General features: G+C 55.2%; 1 protein-coding gene across 1 annotated transcript in view; it reads left to right on the forward strand.

Moving 5' to 3' along the window:
* The window catches only part of SHANK3 (SH3 and multiple ankyrin repeat domains 3), a 127,392-nt gene that overhangs the window by 82,542 nt on the left and 27,891 nt on the right, over nt 1-16,959 (forward strand). Inside the window, 5 exon segments of the mRNA XM_030960634.1 lie at nt 720-855; nt 6,795-6,875; nt 11,577-11,600; nt 13,825-13,952; nt 15,558-15,660. Coding sequence (XP_030816494.1) covers nt 720-855; nt 6,795-6,875; nt 11,577-11,600; nt 13,825-13,952; nt 15,558-15,660 — 472 coding nt within the window.

Below are 16,959 nucleotides of genomic sequence, written 5' to 3' on the forward strand. Positions count from 1 at the left end.
AAGTTCCCGGAGTTCTTCCCAATACTCCGTGTTTATCCCATGGATCCATCCCGAGGGACGGCCCTGAGCCCATTCCAGCTCCTTTGCTCCGGGAAGCTTCGGAGCTGCCAACGATCCCACACGATGATTCCCGGGAATCCAAAGTTTCCCGGAGCAAAGGAGCTGGAATGGGCTCCGGGCCGTCCCTCGGGATGGATCCATGGGATAAACACGGAGCGTTGGGAAGAACTCCGGGAACTTTTGGGATGAACCTTCACCAGGAGGAAAGAGCAGAAATCCAGGGATTGCCATTCCGGAGAATTTGGGATTATCCAGGATTCTCCAGATCCCAAAATCCTCCCGAGGATCCCGGCTTGGACCTTTCCCCCCTCTCCAAGCTGACCCCATTCCATGGGCAAGTTCCCATGGGATTCATTGGAATCCATGGAATGGTTTTCCAGGGAATTCCCTCCATTCCAGACATTCCATGACCGGACACTCCAAAAAACCCGGGAAAACCCCATTTTTTTGGGAATCTCCCAGCAGGAATTGGCCATTCCCATCTCCTCCTCGCCATCACCGGGCGGTGATTCCCATCTGCTGCAAAAAAGACAGGAAAAGATGGAAAAAACCCTGGGAAAATCAGGATTTTTGTGGACAATTTCCATGGGGTGTTTTTTTTTTCCAACTGGGAATTCTGATCCATGTGTTTTGTTGTTTTATTTTTTTTGGGAACGCAGGTGAACGGAGTGAACGTGGTGAAGGTGGGGCACAAGCAGGTGGTGGCGCTGATCCGGCAGGGCGGGAATCACCTCCTGATGAAAGTCGTGTCCGTCAGCCGCAAGCCCGACTCCGAGGAGGGATCCCGCAAAAAGGGTGAGCCGCGATTCCCGGGAATCCCGTGGCTCCGGGGGCCTGGGATGGGCCGGAGCGGCCCCAGCCGGGAGAGGGAGTGGCGGGGGCGGGAAATTCCACGGTGGGAAGGTTGGGATGTGCCGGGTTTTTGGGATGTGCCTGGTTTTTGGGATATGTCCATTTTTTGGGATGTACCTGGTTCTGGAATGTGCCAATTTCAGGATGCACCGATTTTTGGGATGTGTCCGTTTTTTGAGATGTGCCTGGTTTTGGGATGCAATGATTTTTGGGATGTGTCCGTTTTCTGGGATGCGCCAGTTTCGGGATGCGCCAGTTTCAGGATGCACCAATTTTTGGGATGTGTTGATGTTTGGGATGTGCCACTTTTTGGCATGCAATGATTTTTGGGATGTGCCTGTTTTTTGGGATGTGCCTGGTTCTGGGATGCGCCAGTTTCAGGATGCGCCAATTTTTGGGATGTGTTGATGTTTGGGATGTGCCACTTTTTGGCATGCAATGATTTTTGGGATGTGTCTATTTTTTGGGATGTGCCTGTTTTTGGGATGTGCTGATTTCTGGGATGTGTCCGTTTTTTGGGATGTGCCTGGTTTTGGGATGCAATGATTTTTGGGATGTGTCCATTTTTTGGGATGTGCCTGTTTTTGGGATGTGCCAATTTCAGGATGCACCGATTTTTGGGATGTGTCCGTTTTTTGAGATGTGCCTGGTTTTGGGATGCACCGATTTTTCGGATGTGTCCATTTTTTGGGACGTGCCTGGTTTTGGGATGCGCCAGTTCACGACGCGCCAATTTTTGGGATGTGTTGATGTTTGGGATGTGCCATTTTTTGGGATGCAATGATTTTTGGGATTTGCCCGTTTTTTGGGATGTGCCTGGTTCTGGGATGCGCCAGTTTCAGGATGCGCCAATTTTTGGGATGTGTTGATGTTTGGGATGTGCCACTTTTTGGGATGCAATGGTTTTTGGGATGTGTCCGTTTTTTTGGGATGTGCCTGGTTTTGGGATGCAATGATTTTTGGGATGTGTCCATTTTTTGAGATGTGCCTGGTTTTGGGATGCAATGATTTTTGGGATGTGTCCATTTTTTGGGATGTGCCTGGTTTTGGGATGCGCCAGTTTCAGGATGCACCAATTTTTGGGATGTGTTGATGTTTGGGTTGTGCCACTTCTTTGGGATGCAATGATTTTTGGGATGTGTCCATTTTCTAGGATGTGCCTGTTTTTGGGATGTGCTGATTTTTGGGATACACCGGTTTTTGGGATGCGTCAGTTTCAGGATGTGCTGTTTTTTGGGATGAGATGATTTTTGGGATGAGCCAGTTTTTGGGATACGGCAATTTCTGGGATGCGCCGGTTTCTGGGATGTGGCAATTTCAGGATGTGCCAATTTTTGGGATGTGTTGGTATTGGAAGGCAATGATTTTTGGGATATGTCCGTTTTTTGGAATGTCCCAGTTTTTGGGATGTGCTGATTTTTAGGCCACCGCAATTTTTGGGATGCGCCAATGTTCGAGGTGTGCCGGTTTTTGGGATGTGCTGGTTTTCGTGATGCAATGATTTTTGGGATGCCCTGATTTTTGGGATATGCCAGGTTTTGGGATGCGTCAGTTTCAGGATGCACTGATTTTTGGGGTGTGTTGGTGTTGGGATGTGCTGATTTTTGGGATGTGACGATTTTTGGGATGTGACGGGTTTTGGGATGTTTCCATTTTTTCAGGATGTGCCTTTTTTTGGGATGTGCCAGTTTTTGGATACGCTGATTTTTGGGATGTGCTGATTTTTGAGATGCGTCAATTTCAGGATGCGCCGATTTCGGAATGCAACAATTTTTGGGACGTGTTGATGTTGGGATGCGTTGATTTTTGGGATGTGACAATTTTTGGGATACGTCCATTTTTTGGGATGTGCCAGCTTTTGGGATGCGCCGATTTCAGGACGCGCTGACTTTGTGATGCGCCGATTTTTGGGATCTGTTGATGTTTGGCACGTGCCAGTTTTTGAGATGTGCCGGTTTTTGGGATATTTCCGTTTTTGGGATGTGTAGAATTTGAGATGTGCTGATTTATGGGATGTTCTCATTTTTGGCATGCATCATTATTTGGGATGCGCCCATTTTTGGGATGTGCTGATTTTGGGATGTGCCCATTTTTGAATGTGAGGGGTTTGGGGATGTGCCCATTTTGGGATGCGCAGTGTTTTGGGATGCGTTGTTTTTAGGCATGAGCTGATTTCTGGGATGTTCCCATTTTGGGGTGTTCCAGCTTCTGGGATGTGAAGATTTTTGGGATGTGTCCATTTTTTGGGATGTGCTGATTTTTGGGATGATTTGATTTATTGGGATGTGTTTATTTTGGGATGTGCCCATTTGGGGATGTGAGGATTTTTGGGATGCGTTGATTTTTGGGATGTGCCCATTTTTTGGGATATACTGATATTTGGGATGTGCCCCTTTTGGGATTTGCCTGTTTTGGGATGCATTGATTTTTGGGATGTGCCCATTTTTTGGGATGTGCTGGGTTTTGGGACACTTTCATGTTTGGGATGCAAAATTTTTTGGGTTTTGCTTGTGTTGGGTTGTGCTGATTTTCGGTAAGCGTTGATTTTCGGGATGCATCACTCTTTGGGATGCACCCATTTTGGGATTTGCCCACATTGGGATGTGCCCATTTTTTGTGGTGCATCATTTTATGGGATGTGTTGACATTTGGGATGTGCTGATTTTTGGGATGTGCCCATTTTGGGATTTGCCTGCTTTGGGATGTGCCCATTTTGGGATGCGTCATTTTGTGGGATGTGCTGATTTTTGGGATGCATTAATGTTTGGGATACAAAGATTTTTGGGATGTTCCCATTTTTGGGATACACCTGTTTTGGGGGCGTGCTGGTTTTTGGGATGCGCCCCTTTTTTGGGATGTTCCCATTTTTGGGACTTGTTGATTTTTGGGATATGCCGGTTTCTGGGTGCACTGATTTTTGGGAATGTGGGAGGTGGGAGGGAAGATCAGGGAGGTCCCAACCACATCTGTGGAGTTGGGGTGTTTTTTGGGAATTTATTCCCAGGGTCTGGAATTCCTGGAGTTGTGGCGTTTTTTTGGAATGGCTTGAATTCTTAGGATCAGGAATTTCTGGAATTCTGGCAAACAAGGAACAAGAGTTTTGGGAGCTCACGGATACAGGAAGGGAGGGATGGGCTGGGAGTTCAGGGAGAGATTTGGGATGGGTTTTGGGAATCACTTTTGATTCCCATGATCCGGAATTCCTGGAATTCCCATCAGCTGCTCCGGGCTCCGGCTCCACCTGGGAATTGTTGGGAGGGGAAACAACCCTGGGAATTTCTAGGAATGTTGTGGGGCAGGATGGTGATGCCAAAGGAACACCGGGAATTCCAGGATGGAGCCAGGGAGTCGCTGTGGGAATTCCTGGACATGGCTGGTCCTGGGGGATCCCAGAAAGTTCTGGGATTTTATTCCATGGGTTCTGGATTCCGGGAGCAGATCCAGGAGCTCGGGCAGGGCAGGGATTTGTCCGGAGGGATGGGAACATCTGGAAGCACAGGAAGGAGCCAGGAGGGGTTTGGGGGGATTGGGACTGGAATTCCAGGGAATGGGAGCAGGGGGGTGGGAAAAGGGGAATGGGAAAAGGGGAATGGGAAAAGGGGAATGGGAAAAGGGGATGGAATTAGGGGGGTGGGAAAAGAGGAATAGGAAAAGGAGATGGAATTATAGGGGTGGGAGCAGGGGATGGAATTATGGAGATGGGAGCAGGGGCTGGAATCAGGGGGATGGGAGTTTGGGAAGCAGGATTAGGATGGGATGGAGGGACAGGAGCAGGGATGGGAGCAGGGATGGAAAGAGGAGGTGGAAGTGGAGGGACGGGAGCAGGGATGGGAGCCGAGGGATGGAAGCAGGAAGACAGGAGCAGCGGGCAGGAACAGGGATGGAAAAGGGCAGGAGGGACAGGAGCAGGAGGATGGAAAGGGGATGGAAGTGGAGGGGCAGGAGAGGGGATGGGAGCAGGGAATGGCAGCACAGGGATGGGAACAGGGGATGGAAACACAGGGAATGGAAGCAGGGAATGGGAGCAGAGGGATGAGAACAGGGGATGGAAGTGGAGGGATGGAAACTGGGAATGGGAGCAGGGAATGGGAGGATGAGGATGGAAATGGGGAGACAGGAGGGACGGGAGCAGGGAATGGAAACACAGGACAGGAGAGAGGAACAGGAATGGAAGCAGGGATGGGAGGAGCAGAGATGGGAGCAGGGAATGGAAACACAGGACAGGAGCAGGGACAGGAATGGAAGCAGGGATGGGAGGAGAGGGATTGGAGCAGGGAATGGAAACGGGGGAATGTGAGCAGGGGAATGGATATGGGATGGGAGCAGGAGAAAGGAGCACGGGATGGAAACAGCGGGACAGGAGCAGGGATGGGTGGAAACAGGAATGGAAGCAGGAATTGGAAGCAGGAATGGGAGCAGGGGGGTTGGAGTAAAGAATGGAAGCAGGGATGGGAGCAGGGATGGAATCAGGAGGATGGGAGCAGGGATGGAATCAGGGGGATTGGAGAAGGGATGGGAGCAGGGATGGGAGCAGGGATGGGAGCAGGGATGGGAGCAGGGATAGAATCAGAGGGATTGGAGTAGGGGATGGGAGCAGGGATGGGAGCAGGGATGGAATCAGGGGGATGGGAGCCGGGATTAGAGTAGAGAATGGAATCAGGGAGTGGAATCAGGGGGATTGGAGTAGCGAGTGGAGTCGGGGGGATGGGAGCAGGGCTGGAGCAGGGGGATGGGAGCAGGGAATGAGGGGGGCCGGGATCGGGGCCGCTCCCAGCGCAGCACGCGGGGCTCGGGGGAGGGAAGAGGGAAGGGAGGGAAGGAGGGAGCGCTGCTGGCACGAGGAGCTCCAATTATCCTGTCACGGCACCAAGGCACGAGCCGTGGGAACGGCTGGCAGCCTCGGGAATTCAGCCGGGAATTCGGCCGGGAATAATCCTCGGGAATTCGGCCGGGAATCAGCGCTGGGAGCCCCGGCGGGGCCGCTCGGGCCGCTCCGGCCGCTCCAGCCCGGGGTGAGCCGCTGCCCCTCGGCGCTTCCCGCTGCTCCCTCTGCCCGGCGCCTTCCTCCTCCCGCTCCTCCGCATCCTCGCGGCCGCTTTTCCAAGGGATCCGAGGGGCGCCGGGGCACCGGGGGGGGATCGTGCCGTGTCCCCCCCACCCCGGTGACAGCGCCTGTGTGGGCCCGGCTGGGGCTGAATCCGCCCCGCTGGATCCCTGCCGCAGGCACAGGGATCCTTGGAGCTGCCGTTGCCATGGCAATCCTGGAGCGTTATTCCAGCATTGTCAGCGAGGAGCAGCGAGGAGGAGGAGGAGGAGGAAGAGGAAGAGCTTTCCACTCATCCTCGCTGCTCCGGGAGGGGGGGGAGCGCTCGGGGAATGCGGGATCGGGAGCTTTTGGGATCATCCCGGGCCATGCGTCCTTGGGCAGCTCCCGGCCGGACGCCGGCGCTTCCATAGGGTTGGGATCCACGGCCAGGAGCAGCAGCAGCAGCAGCAGGAGGAGGAGGAGGAGGAGGAAGAGGAGGGTGGGGTGGGCTGAGGCGCTCCGGGGGCTGCGCCGAGGCGGGAAGAGGATCCCGAGCTCAGGCTGGACACATTCCCGCTCTCCCCGCATCCCCGCCGGCATCCCCCGCCTCCCCGGGGCCATGGCCCCGCGCTGAGGGGGGGGCCCGCATTCCCAAGGGCCGCGGGCACATTCCCGGCGGGAATCATGAAGAAGTTCGCGTCCACGCGCAGCCTCAATAAGATCCTGCAGCAGTGCGACTCCTCGTCCCGCGAGTACGAGGAGATCCAGGCTGTGGAGAAGAAGTGGCACCTGCACCTGGCCACGCCGCGCAAATTCCGCGAGAAGCGGTGCAAGATGCCCTCTCTGTTCCTTGCAGCCCCGCCGCCGCCCAAGAGAGCGCCCAGCACCACCCTCACGCTGCGCTCCAAGTCCATGACGGCCGAGCTGGAGGAGCTGGGTAAGGCCGGCACCGGGATGGCGCCGGGATCCCGGGGGAGTCGCGGGCCGTGCTCGGGAGCCGCTTCCCAGCGGTTTTCCAGCGGTTTTCCAGCGGTGTTCCAGCTGTTTGCATGTGCGCCGTGGGGCCGTGGCCGTGGGGGGGTGTGGGAGGCGCGGGGGGCGGGGGAGCCGGATTCCCATCCCTGTCCGGGGGGATGTCCGGAGGGATGTCCAGGGGGATGTCCGGATGTCCAGGGGGATGTCCGGGGGGATGTCCGGAGGAATGTCCATAGGGATGTCCAGGGGGATGTCCAGGGGGATGTCCGGAGGGATGTCCAGGGGGATGTCCATGGGGATGTCCAGGGGGATGTCCATAGGGATGTCCAGGGGGATGTCTGGAGGGACGTCCATGGGGATGTCCAGGAGGGACGTCCATGGGGATGTCCAGGAGGATGTCCATAGGGATGTCCGGAGGGATGTCCAGGGGGATGTCCATGGGGATGTCCATAGGGATGTCCAGGGGGATGTCCAGCGCTCCAGGGGCGCATCCCAGCGGAGGTGGGCGTGGGAAGGATGTTGGGAGTCTCCAGGTGGGTGTGGAGGGGTTGACGTGCTCTGGCCTTGGGCATCCTGCTCCTTTCCCTGCTCCTTTCCCTGCTCCTTCTATTCCCTGCTCCATTCCCACTTCCTTTCCCTGCTCCTTCCCTGATCAATTCCTGCTCCTTTCCTTGATCAATTCCTGATCAATTCCCAGCCCCTTTCCCTGCTCCTGCTCCCTTTCCTGCTCCTCTCCCTGTTCCTCCTACTCCTCTTCCTGATCCTCATCCTCTGCCTGCTCCTCTCCCTGCTCCCGCTCCTTTTCCTGATCCTCTCTCTTTTCCTTTCCTTGCTCCATTCCCAGTTCCATTTCCAGCTCCTTTCCTTGCTCCTTTCCCTGCCCCATTCCCATTCCCTCAATTCCTGATCCATTCCCAGCTCCTCTCCCTGCTCATTTTCATGCTCCTTCCATTCCCTATTCCACTCCCTGCTCCTTTCCCAGTTCCATCCCCTGCTCTATTCCCAGTTTCATTCCCTGCTCCTTTCCCTGCTCCATTCCCTGATCAATTCCTGATCCATTCCCAGCTCCTCTCCCTGCTCATTTCCGTGCCCCTTCCATTCCCTGCTCCATTCCCAGTTCCTTCCCCTGCTTTTTCCCAACTCCTTTCCCTGCTCCATTCCCTGCTCCTTTCCCTGCTCCTGCTCCTCTCCCTGCTCCTCCTGCTCCTCTTCCTGATCCTCATCCTCTGCCTGCTCCTCTCCCGGCTCCTGCTCCTTTTCCTGATCCCCTCTCTTCTCCTGTTCCTTTCCCTGCTCCATTCTCTGCTCCTTTCCCTGATCCATTCCCTGATCCATTCTCTGCTCCTTTCCCAGTTCCATTCCCTGATCAATTCCTGCTCCATTCCCAGCTCCTCTCCCTGTTCCATTCCCTGCTCCATTCCCAGTTCCTTTCCCTGCTTTTTTCCCAGCTCCTTTCCCTGCTCCATTCCCTGCTCCATTCCCTAATCCTTTTCCTGCTCCGCTCCCTGTTCCTTACCCTGCTCCTTCTCCTCCTGCTCCTCTCCTCGCTTTCCTCACTCCTTTCCATGCTCCTCTCCCTGCTCTGTTCCCAGCTCCTCTCTCTGATTCATTCCCTGCTCCCTTCCCTGCTCCATTCCCTGATCAATTCCCTGTTCCCGATCCTTTTCCTGCTCCTCTCCCTGCTCCTCTCCCTCCTGCTCCTCTTCCTGATCCTCATCCTCTGCCTGCTCCTCTCCCGGCTCCTGCTCCTTTTCCTGATCCCCTCTCTTCTTCTGTTCCTTTCCCTGCTCCTTTCCCTGCTCCGTTCTCTGCTCCTTTCCCAGATCAATTCCCTGCTCCTGGATCCTTTTCCTGCTCCTTTTCCTTCTCCTCTCCCTGTTTCATCCTACTCCTCTTCCTGATCCTCATCCTTTCCCTGCTCCATTCTCTGATCAATTCCTGCTCCATTCCCAGCTCCATTCCCTGCTCCTCTCCTTCCTCTCCCATTCCCTCATCCCACTCCTCTCCCCCCTTTCCCACACCCGGCAGTCCCAGGTTTTGATTTCTCATCTCCGGGCAGATCCCAAACCCTGCCAGGTGAGCTCCAGGTGAGCTCCAGGGAGAGCTCTGGAATTCCGGGAGAGCTCCAGGTGAGCTCCAGAAGAGCTCTGGAATTCCGGGAGAGCTCCAGGTGAGCTCCAGGAGAGCTCTGGAATTCCGGGAGAGCTCCGGAAGAGCTCTGTGAGAATTCCAGATGAGCTCCAGGTGAGCTCTGGCAGAGCTCTGGGATTCCGGGAGAGCTCCAGGTGAGCTCCAGGAGAGCTCTGGAATTCCAGAAGAGTTCCAGGTGAGCTCTGGAATTCCGGGAGAGCTCCAGGAGTGCTTCAGGAGAATTCCAAGAGAACTCCAGGAGAATTCCAAGAGAACTCCAGGAGAATTCCAGGATAGCTCCAGGAGATCTCCAGGGTTGCTCCGTCCCCCCCACCCCACTGCCACTCCCGCATTTCCTGCTGCTTTCCCATCCCGCTCCACATCCCCAGGTTCCCTGAAATCCTCTCCACTCCCACCATTCCCTGCTTTCTGCTGCCAGAATTCCTTGTTTTCCCCAGCCCTCGTGGCCACCTGGGATGTCCCCAGGACTCCCTGGCAGGGGCGGGAGCCGATCCCACTCCATCCCTCCCCTTTCCCGGATCCGGTGGCACTTTGTCCCTGGATGTCCCTGGAGCAGCCACGTGGCCATGGAGAGATCCCAAATCCAGGAAAACTTTGGAGCATCCCTGGGCTCGCTCAGAGACCATCGGTGCTGCCCCAGCTTCCAAGGGAATTTGGGATTTTCCATGTGGGAATGTGGCACCCTGGAGCCTCAGCAGGATCCCACATTACCCCTGGTTTTCCATGCTTTCCCTGCTTTTCCTGTTTTCCTTATTTTTCCATCATTTCCTTCATTCTCCATGCTCTCCACAGTATTCCATGTTCTCCCTCTTTTCCATGTTCTCCCTGGTTTTTCCATGCCCTTCCTGGTTTTCCATTCCTTCTGGTTTTTCATGCTCTTCCTGGTTTTCCAAGCTCTCCCTGTTTTCCATGCTCTCCTTGGTTTTTCCATGCCCTCCCTCTTTTTTAATTCCTTCTGGTTTTCCCATGTTTTCCTTGGTTTTTCCATGCTCTCCCTGTTTTCTGTGATCTCCACGGATTTCCATGCTCTCTCTGGTTTTCCATGCTCTCACTTTTTCCATACCTTCCAGTTTTCCATGCTCTCCTTGATTTCCCAAGCTCTCCATGGTTTTCCATCCGCTCCCTGTTTTCCATGCTCTTCTTGGTTTTCCACGCTCATCCTGGTTTTCCAAGCTTTCCCTGTTTTCCGTGCCCTCCCTCTTTATTAATTCCTTCTGGTTTTTCCAAGCCCTCAATGGTTTTCCATGTTCTTCCTGGCTTTTCCCTGCGCTTCCTGGTTTTCCATTCCTTCTGGTTTTCCAAGGTCTCCATGGTTTTCCATCCCCTCCCTGTATTCCATGCCCTTCCTGCTTTTCTTCTCTTTTAATTCCTTCTGGTTTTTCCAAGCCCTCCTTGGTTTTTCCAAGCTCTCCATTTCCCCCGCTGCTCTCCCTGTTTTCCATACCATCCCTGGAATTCCATTCCCTCTGGTTTTCCATGCCCTTCCCAGCTGTCCATGTCTTTCCTTGCTCCTCCTTGGAGCCAGACCCCGGGGATCAGATCCCAGAATTCCCAGACTGGGTCAGCTGGGATTTATTTTATCCCGAGCCTCTGCCTGGATTCCCACCCTGGAATTCCCACCCTTGATTCCTGGCATTTCCAGACCGTCATTCCCAATCCAAGGCTCTTTTTTGGTGGGAATTCTTGGGAGCAGAGCCAGACCGGCTCCTTTTTCCCACTTTTCCCCCATCCCAGATCCTGGGGTTTCTCCGTCCATCCTCCCAGCAATTCCCAGTTTTCCTGGAGAGGGATTGGGAGCAGCAATCCCAGAGAAGGATCTGGAGGCCGTTCCAGCTCTGATCCCACAATTCCCATGAGTTTTTCTGGGAATTGTACCGCTCATTCCTATGGATCCAAGGAATGGGCTGAAGCCATTCCAGGGAAAACAGGGGATCCGTCCTCTTCCCATCCTTCACTCCAGGTTTTCCTGTGGATCAGCATTCCCAGGATTCGGCCTGGAGCCGCTCTCCTTCCCAAGGAACAGCCAGGGAAAGAGATATTCCCAAAAAAGCTCTGCCGGGTGCTTCCCACCCCATTTTCCATGGATCCCAAACACCCCCTGTGCCCTTCCCAACCCTTTCCCCACCATTCCAATCCCCTTGGAGCAGCAGATTCCCAGCAGGATGCTCCAGGATCCCTCCCGTGCCGAAATCCATGGGCTTGGATGCAGGGAATTGCCCTGGGAGCTTTTCCATGGCTCGGGATGGAATTCCAGCCAATCCTGCTCCCACTTTGGCTTCCCTGGATCCATGAGGATCCATGAGGGATGATCCCAGCCTTGGGATAAATCCCAAATCCCGGCTCGGAGGGACGTTCCCCGTGGATAAAGGCTGGAATTCCCAGGTGCCCTGCCCGAATCCCACATCCCAGGCCGGATCCCGCATGCCAGAGGCCGGGAATTGTGGGAAGAGCCGGGAATGGGGGCGGGAATTGTTCCATGCCGTTGATTCTGTGTTTTGTTTCCCGTTCCAAGCCTCCATGCGGAGAAGGAAAGGGGGTGAGTGTGAAACCAAAATTCCCGGGATTCCGCCCCTTCCCGCCAGCTCCCGCTGGGATCCCACGGGATCCAGGCTGGGGGGAGATCCCGGCATCCCGAGGGTCGCTGTTCCTGCAGCGTCTCAGGGAATTCAGCCGGGAATTTGGGGATTTGGGATCGGCTCCGGTGGTGTCCAGGAGCCGCTCCAGTAGGAATTGGAACGCCTGGAATTGGAACGCCAGGAATTGGAATGCCGGGAATTGGAATGCCGGGAATTGGAGTGCCAGGAATTATGGGGCCGGGAGTTGGAATGGCCGTGTGGGATTCCGCTGGGCGTGGGCAGACTGATCCTGTATCCCAAAATTCCCAACCCTGCCATTCCCAGGTGTGATCCCTGCTCTGGGTTTTCCCCATGGGCATGTTCCGTGTGGGATTCTCGGGAATGACGGTGTCCAGCTTTATCCCAAACAGCCAAAGCCTCTCCTGGCAAATCCAGGGAGTTTATCCCACTATTCCTGGCGGATCCATGCGGTTTATCCCGGATCCATGCGGTTTATACCGTTATTCCTGGCAGTTCCGTACAGTTTATCCCGTTATTCCTGGCAGTTCCAGGTGGTTTATCCAATTATTCCTGGCAGATCCATGTGGATTATGCCGCTGTTCCCACCCTGAGGATGTGCGGGAATGTCGCGTGAGGGCCACAGAAAAACCAGGAAGTTTTTGGTGGAAAGGTTGGATCCGGATGGGATTGAAGGTCCCTTCACACCCAACCCCTCCTGGGATTTTCTGACCCAGGATTTTCTGTCCTGGTGGTTCCCACTCCGTGTTCCCCATGGAGCTGGGAATGTGGGATCAGCGGGGATCCAGTGGGGATAGGACAGGGAAAAAGCCGAGTGAGAATTACCATGGGAAGGGTCTGAGGGATCTTCCCTGGATCAGGCAGATCCAGAGGGGGCTGCACGAGGATCCCTGGATCAGGAAGATCAACTGGAGATTCCCAAGGATTGGAGATGGATCCAGGATGCTTTTCTTCCAGAAAAGATTCCAGGGAGAGCTTCCAGCACATTGCAGGGCCTGCAGGGGCTCCAGGAGAGCTGCAGAGGGACTGGGGCCAAGGCCTGCAGGGACAGCACCCAGGGAATGGCTCCCACTGCCAGAGGGCAGGCATGGATGGGATCTTGGCAATGAGGAATTCCTGGCTGGGCTGGGATTGCCAGAGCAGCTGGGGCTGCCCCTGCATCCCTGGCAGTGCCCAAGGAAAGGCTGGAGAAATTTGGGATCATGGCAAGGCGTCCCATGGAATGGGATGAGCTTTAACGCCCTTCCTACCCGAACCAGTCCATGATTCCATGTCCCACAATTCCGTGGAAGGCCCGAGGACCAGCCTGGCTTCAGGAGAATCCCGGGGCTACAATTCCCACCTGGACACAGCTGGAGCTGCCCAGTCCCTCTCCCAGGGCAGAAATTTGGGATGTGGATCCAGCTGGATCTGGGAAGAGCCATCAGGTGGAGGTGACATGGAGCCAATGGCCCCAACTTCCCATTCCAGTTGGGAATTCCGTAGGCTTGGCTCAGGCGGGATCCATGGAAATTAATCCATGTCCACCTCCTACCTTTTTCCATATCTAGAGGATCAGGATTCCAGCTGGAATTATTCCCAAGGGAATGAAACCACTGGGACACGTGCAGGCACAGCTTGGTGTTCCCAAGGGATGAAAGTGCCAGGGTGGATCCTGGAGCTGGGAATTCCAGTCCCACTCCCCATTCCCTGAGCTCGGACACGGCCGTGGTGGCTCTGCTGATATTCCTGAAATCCGTGGGCACCAAATCCTGCCCCGGACATGGAAAGTTGGGATCATTGAGAGAGTCCATTCCGGCTGGGAATATCTCAGTTTATCCCAAATATTGGATGTGCTGGAGCCGTGTGGATCCCATGGACATCTCCATGTCCTGGGATTCCCTGGATCTCCCACCTGCCTGGCAGGACTCGGCTGATCCCAAATACCTAAAATTTGGGACAAACTCACTGGTTAGTGTCAGACAGAGAATTCCTTGGAATGCGGGGTGGGACAGCACCCACGGAATTCCCCGGCTGAGCGGGATCAGCCCCCACAAATCCATGGAAAACCACTGGGTGGGGAGAGGAGCAGCGGGGACGATCCCCCCCGTTCTCTGGGATGAGCTGTGGGAAGGGAGCGATGCCGGGGCTGAGCCCCGGGATCAGCCGGTTCTCCTTGGATTCCAGAGAAGCTGGATGAGATCCTGGCGGCCGCGGAGCCGGCGCTGCGGGCGGAGCTGGTGGAGGCCGATTCCAGGGCGGCCACGGTGAAACAGCGCCCGACCAGCCGGAGGATCACCCCTGCGGAGATCAGTGTGAGACAGCGGGAATTCCGCGGGAATGGGGTGGAATGGGATGGGAGGGTCACCCCTGCGGAGATCAGTGTGAGACAGCGGGAATTCCGCGGGAATGGGATGGGAATGGGATGGGAATGGGATGGGAATGGGATGGGAGGGTCACCCCTACCGAGATCAGTGTGAGACAGCGGGAATTCCGCGGGAATGGGGGTGTGGGATGTGGGGATGGGATGGGAATGGGATGGGAGGGAGCCAAAGGATCAGCCCTACCGAGATCAGTGTGAGACAGCGGGAATTCCACGGGAATGGGATGGGAGTGGGATGGGAATGAGATGGCAATGGGATGGGAGTGGGATGGGAGAGAACTGGAGCATCATCCCTGCGGAGATATGTGTGAGCCAGCGGGAATTCTGCAGGAATGGGGGTGTGGAATATGGGAATGGGATGGGAGAGAGCCAGAGGATCACCCTTGTGGAGATCAGTGTGAGCCTGCGGGAATTCCACGGGAATGGGGTATGGAATGTGGGAATGGGATGGGAATGGGATAGGAGGGTCACCCGTGTGGAGATCAGTGTGAGACAATGGGAATTCCAAAGGAATGGGATGGGAAGACCATCCCTGTGGAGATCAGTGTGAGCCAGTGGGAATTCCACAGGAATGGGATGGGAATGGGATGGGAAGATCACCCGTGCAGAGATCAGTGTGAGCCAGCGGGAATTCCCTGGGAATGGGGGTGTGGAATGTGGGAATAGGATGGGAGGGAGCCTCAGGATCACCCCAGCAGAGATCAGTGTGAGCCAGCGGGAATTGGGGATTCGAATTCCCAGAACAGAGAGTGGAATTCCCAAGGAAGGAAGGAGAGGGACAGGAGCACATGGAAAGGGATGGGAAGGATCCGGAGGATCTCACTGAGGAGATCAGTGTGGGCCAGAGGGAATCCCACCAGGAATGGGGGCCCGGAATGAGGGAGAGGGGTGAGAGGGAATGGGGAGTGGCATTCCCAGGAATGGGGAATGGCATTCCCGGGAATGGAAGGAGAGGGAAGGGAGCCCACGGAGGAGGATGGGAGGGAATGGGGTGCCAAGAGGAGCTGGTTCAGGAGTAGAATTCCCAGGAATGCAGAGCCTGGGAGACCCCGATCCACAGTGGGGCTCAACGCTCCCTCAGCTCCCCAGGATCCCCATCCAGGACTGGGAATCCGCATGGATTTCCTAGGGAAGGCTGGAAGAGCAGCTCGGGAGGAGCCTGGAGAGCCGGGCTGGGTGCGGGGATGGAATTCTGCCGGAATCTGAGGGGAAGCACGGAGGGAGGAGGAGGAGGAGGAGGCTCAGGATTGTGCCGGGAATGCTGCGGGGGGGAGGCAGCTCCAGGAAAAGCGGGACAGGAGCTCCCGGAGCCATCCTCACCAGATTCCCACCTGGAGCAGGCAGAGAGATGGGATGGGACCCAGGGAATCATCCCAGTGTTTGGAATTCCACTGGGTGGAGCAGCAGGAAGGTGGAGGCGAGGAGGGTCCATCCCGTTGGGAACAGCTCCCATTTTCCATCAGTTGGAAGTTCAGGGGGGAATGTCGGGTCCTTCCAGCAGCACCCGAACTGGGAATTCCCTGTTTTTCCCTTCCAGTCCCTGTTTGAGCGCCAGGGAATGGCACATCCCGGGGTCCTGGCGGGAACGGAGAAGCCCCACGTGTCCCTCCGGAAGGGAATTCCACGGACCAAGTCAGTAGGTGAGGAAAAACCCGGGAGAATCCCTTGGGAATGAGGAGGGAGGGTCCCTGGGGGGTGTGGAGTGGGCGGGAAAGGCTCGGCCCTTCCCAGGTCGCTCCAGCTCTTGGATTTTGGAGTATTCCATGGAATTCCATGGAATTCCGGCTTGGAGGGATGCCTGGTCCTGCTCGGAGTGGAAGGTGGGACTGGAGAATTCCAGGAGAGAATTTTGGGAGGGAATTCCAGGAATTCCCGGATCGTCTCTGCCAAGGGCAGGGGCGTTCTGCCACCCCCAGTGTTGGCACTGGGCATTCCCAGCGGGAATGACACCTCTGGAACTGGGAATGTTGGGGCTTAGGAGGAGCAGGACGAGGTCTGGAGGAGGTGCCTGGATGTAGGGGATCCTTGAGCTTATCCCAAAAGACTTATGGAGTCTCCAAGCCCAAAACCACTTGTGGGGGATCCTTAACCTTGTTCCTAAAGATTTATGGAGTCTCCAAACCCAAAACTGTCTGTGGTGGATCCTTGAGCTCCTCCCAAAAGATTTATGGAGTCTCCAAACCCAAAGCCATCTCTGGTGGGTTCTTGATTCTGTTCTCAAAGATTTCTGGTGCCACCAAACCCAAAATCCATCTGTGGGAAGTCCTTGACCCCATTCCAGAAGGGGTTTGGTGCCACCAAACCCAAACCTGGCTATGGGGGATCCTTGATCGTGTTCCTCCAGATTTCTGGTGCCACCAAACCCAGAATGCCTGTGGTGGATCCATGACCTTATCCCAAAATATTTATGGTACGTCTAAACACAAAGTCCATCTGTGGGATGTCCTGGACCTTGTCCTGAAGGTTTATGGTGCCAGCAACCCCAAACCAGCTGTGGTGGGTCCTGGACCTTGTCCCTAAAGATTTCTGGAGTCTCCAATTCCAAAACCACCTCCAGTGTGTTCTTGATTCTGTTCCCAAAGATTGATGGTGCCACCAATCCCAAAATCCATCTGTGGTGGTTTCTGGACCTTGTCCCAAGGGTTTATGGTGCCACTGAATCCAAAAACCACCTGTGGTGGGTCCTGGACCTTGTCCCTGAAGATTTCTGGAGTCTCCAAACCCAAAACCATCTGTTGTGGATCCTTGAGCTTATCCCAAAACATTTATGGAGTCTCCAAACCCAAAACCATCTCTGGTGGGTTCTTGATCCTGTTTCCAAAGATTTCTGGTGCTACCAAACCCAAACCTGGCTAAGGGGGATCTTTGATCATGTTCCTCAGGATTTCTGGTACCACCAAACCCAGAATGCCTGTGGTGGCTCCTTGAGGTTATCCCAA

Source organism: Camarhynchus parvulus, chromosome 1A, assembly GCF_901933205.1.
Source record: "Camarhynchus parvulus chromosome 1A, STF_HiC, whole genome shotgun sequence".
NCBI lineage: Eukaryota > Metazoa > Chordata > Aves > Passeriformes > Thraupidae > Camarhynchus > Camarhynchus parvulus.